We start from the raw sequence: 1,956 nt of genomic DNA, 5'->3' as shown, positions 1-1,956 counted from the left end.
GTGGGCGGGGTTTGCCGCCAAAAGGGGCGGGGCCAGACATTTTCCGCGTGTCTGCCGCGTGCAGTGGGCGGGGTTTGCCGCCAAAAGGGGCGGGGTCAAACATTTTCAGAGCGTCTGCCGCGTGCAGTGGGCGGGGGTTGCCGCGAAAAGGGGCGGGGCCAAACCTTTCCCGGTGTCTGCCGCGTGAAGTGGGCGGGGTTTGCCGACAAAAGGGGCGGGGCCAAACCTTTCCTGGTGTCTGCCGCGTGCAGTGGGTGTGGTTTTCCGCCAAAAGGGGCGGGGCCAATCGTTCCCGCCGTGTCTGCCACGTGAAGTGGGCGGGGTTTGCTGACAAAAGGGGCGGGGCCAAACATTTTCAGCGTGTCTGCCGCGCGCAGTGGGCGTGGTTTGCCGCCGAGAAGAGGCGTGGTCTATAGAAAGGGGCGTGTCCTTGCTAGGGGGGGCGGGGCTCGGACTTTTGGGGATCCCCGAGCCGGGACCCGGGAGGGTCTGGGGGTCCTGGGGAGGGGGGGAGGGGCGGTCTTGGGGTGTCCCCTCCCCCAATTTTGGGGACATTGGGGGGGTCCTGGGTGTCCCCTCCCCCACCCTGGGGTGTCCTGGGTGCCCCCTCCCCCATTTTAGGGACATTGGGGTGTCCTGAGTGTCCCCATCCCCCATTTTGGGGGGTCCTGGGTGTCCCCATCCCCCATTTTGGGGACATTGGGGTGTCCTGATTGTCCCCTCCCCCACCCTGAGGTGTCCTGGGTGCCCCCTCCCCCATTTTTGGGGACATTGGGGGGTCCTGGGTGTCCCCCCCGTGTCCCCCTGACCCCCCCGTTCCCGCAGACTCTGATGAAAGTGGCGGCTCAGAACCTGGTGCAGAACTCCAGCATCGACACCGGCCAGTGAGTGACCATCCCAGTACATCCCAGTACATCCCAGTACATCCCAGTCCATCCCAGTCCATCCCAGTGCATCCCAGTGCATCCCAGTGCATCCCAGTACATCCCAGTCCATCCCAGTGACCATCCCAGTGCTCCCAGTGCTCCCAGTCCATCCCAGTGACCATCCCAGTGCATCCCAGTACATCCCAGTCCATCCCAGTGACCATCCCAGTGCTCCCAGTGCTCCCAGTACATCCCAGTGACCATCCCTGTGCTCCCAGTCCATCCCAGTACATCCCAGTGCATCCCAGTGCATCCCAGTGCATCCCAGTGCATCCCAGTCCATCCCAGTGACCATCCCAGTGCTCCCAGTGCTCCCCAGTCCGTCTCAGTGACCCCGTCCCAGTGCATCCCAGTACATCCCAGTACATCCCAGTGACCATCCCAGTGCATCCCAGTGACCATCCCAGTGCATCCCAGTACATCCCAGTGACCATCCCAGTGACCATCCCAGTGCATCCCAGTGCATCCCAGTGCATCCCAGTACATCCCAGTGCATCCCAGTACATCCCAGTGACCATCCCAGTGACCATCCCTGTGCTCCCAGTCCATCCCAGTCCCTCCCAGTGCATCCCAGTCCATCCCAGTGACTGTCCCAGTGCTCCCAGTGCATCCCAGTACATCCCAGTCCCTCCCAGTCCATCCCATTCCATTCCCAATCCTCTCCCAGTCCCTCCCAGTGCCCCCCAATCCCCTCCCAGTCCMTCCCAGTACATCCCAGTCCCTCCCAGTGCATCCCAGTCCATCCCAGTCCATCCCAGTCCATCCCATTCCATTCCCAATCCTCTCCCAGTCCCTCCCAGTCCATCCCAATCTCCCTCCCAGTCCCTCCCAGTGCCCCCCAATCCTCTCCCAGTCCCTCCCAGTCCATCCCAGTGCCCCCCAGTCCCTCCCAGTCCCTCCCAGTCTCACCAGTTTCCCGCAGGAAGAGCACGGACGGGGCCCTGCAGCGCTTTGACAAGAGCCTGGAGGAGTTTTATGCCCTGTGTGACCAACTGGAGCTGTGTCTGGTGAGAGACCCCCAAACCCTTCC

The 1,956-nt window shown here is 62.9% G+C and overlaps 1 protein-coding gene across 1 annotated transcript in view; it reads left to right on the top strand.

Annotated features, from left to right (window-relative positions):
- The first annotated feature begins 791 nt into the window (after positions 1-791).
- LOC130587461 (mediator of RNA polymerase II transcription subunit 29-like) overlaps positions 792-1,956 on the top strand; it is a 3,064-nt gene continuing 1,899 nt past the window's right edge. Inside the window, exons 1-2 of the mRNA XM_057388437.1 lie at positions 792-884; positions 1,849-1,933. Of these exons, the coding sequence (XP_057244420.1) occupies positions 832-884; positions 1,849-1,933 (138 nt within the window). The 5' untranslated portion in view covers positions 792-831. The remainder of the gene's footprint in view (positions 885-1,848; positions 1,934-1,956) is intronic.

The sequence above is a fragment of the Malurus melanocephalus genome, unplaced genomic scaffold (assembly GCF_030028575.1).
Source record: "Malurus melanocephalus ecotype Western Australia unplaced genomic scaffold, MMel_1.1 scaffold_1925, whole genome shotgun sequence".
NCBI lineage: Eukaryota > Metazoa > Chordata > Aves > Passeriformes > Maluridae > Malurus > Malurus melanocephalus.
The sequence above is the reverse complement of the archived record's forward strand: the minus strand, read 5'-3'. Positions and strand labels throughout refer to the sequence as shown.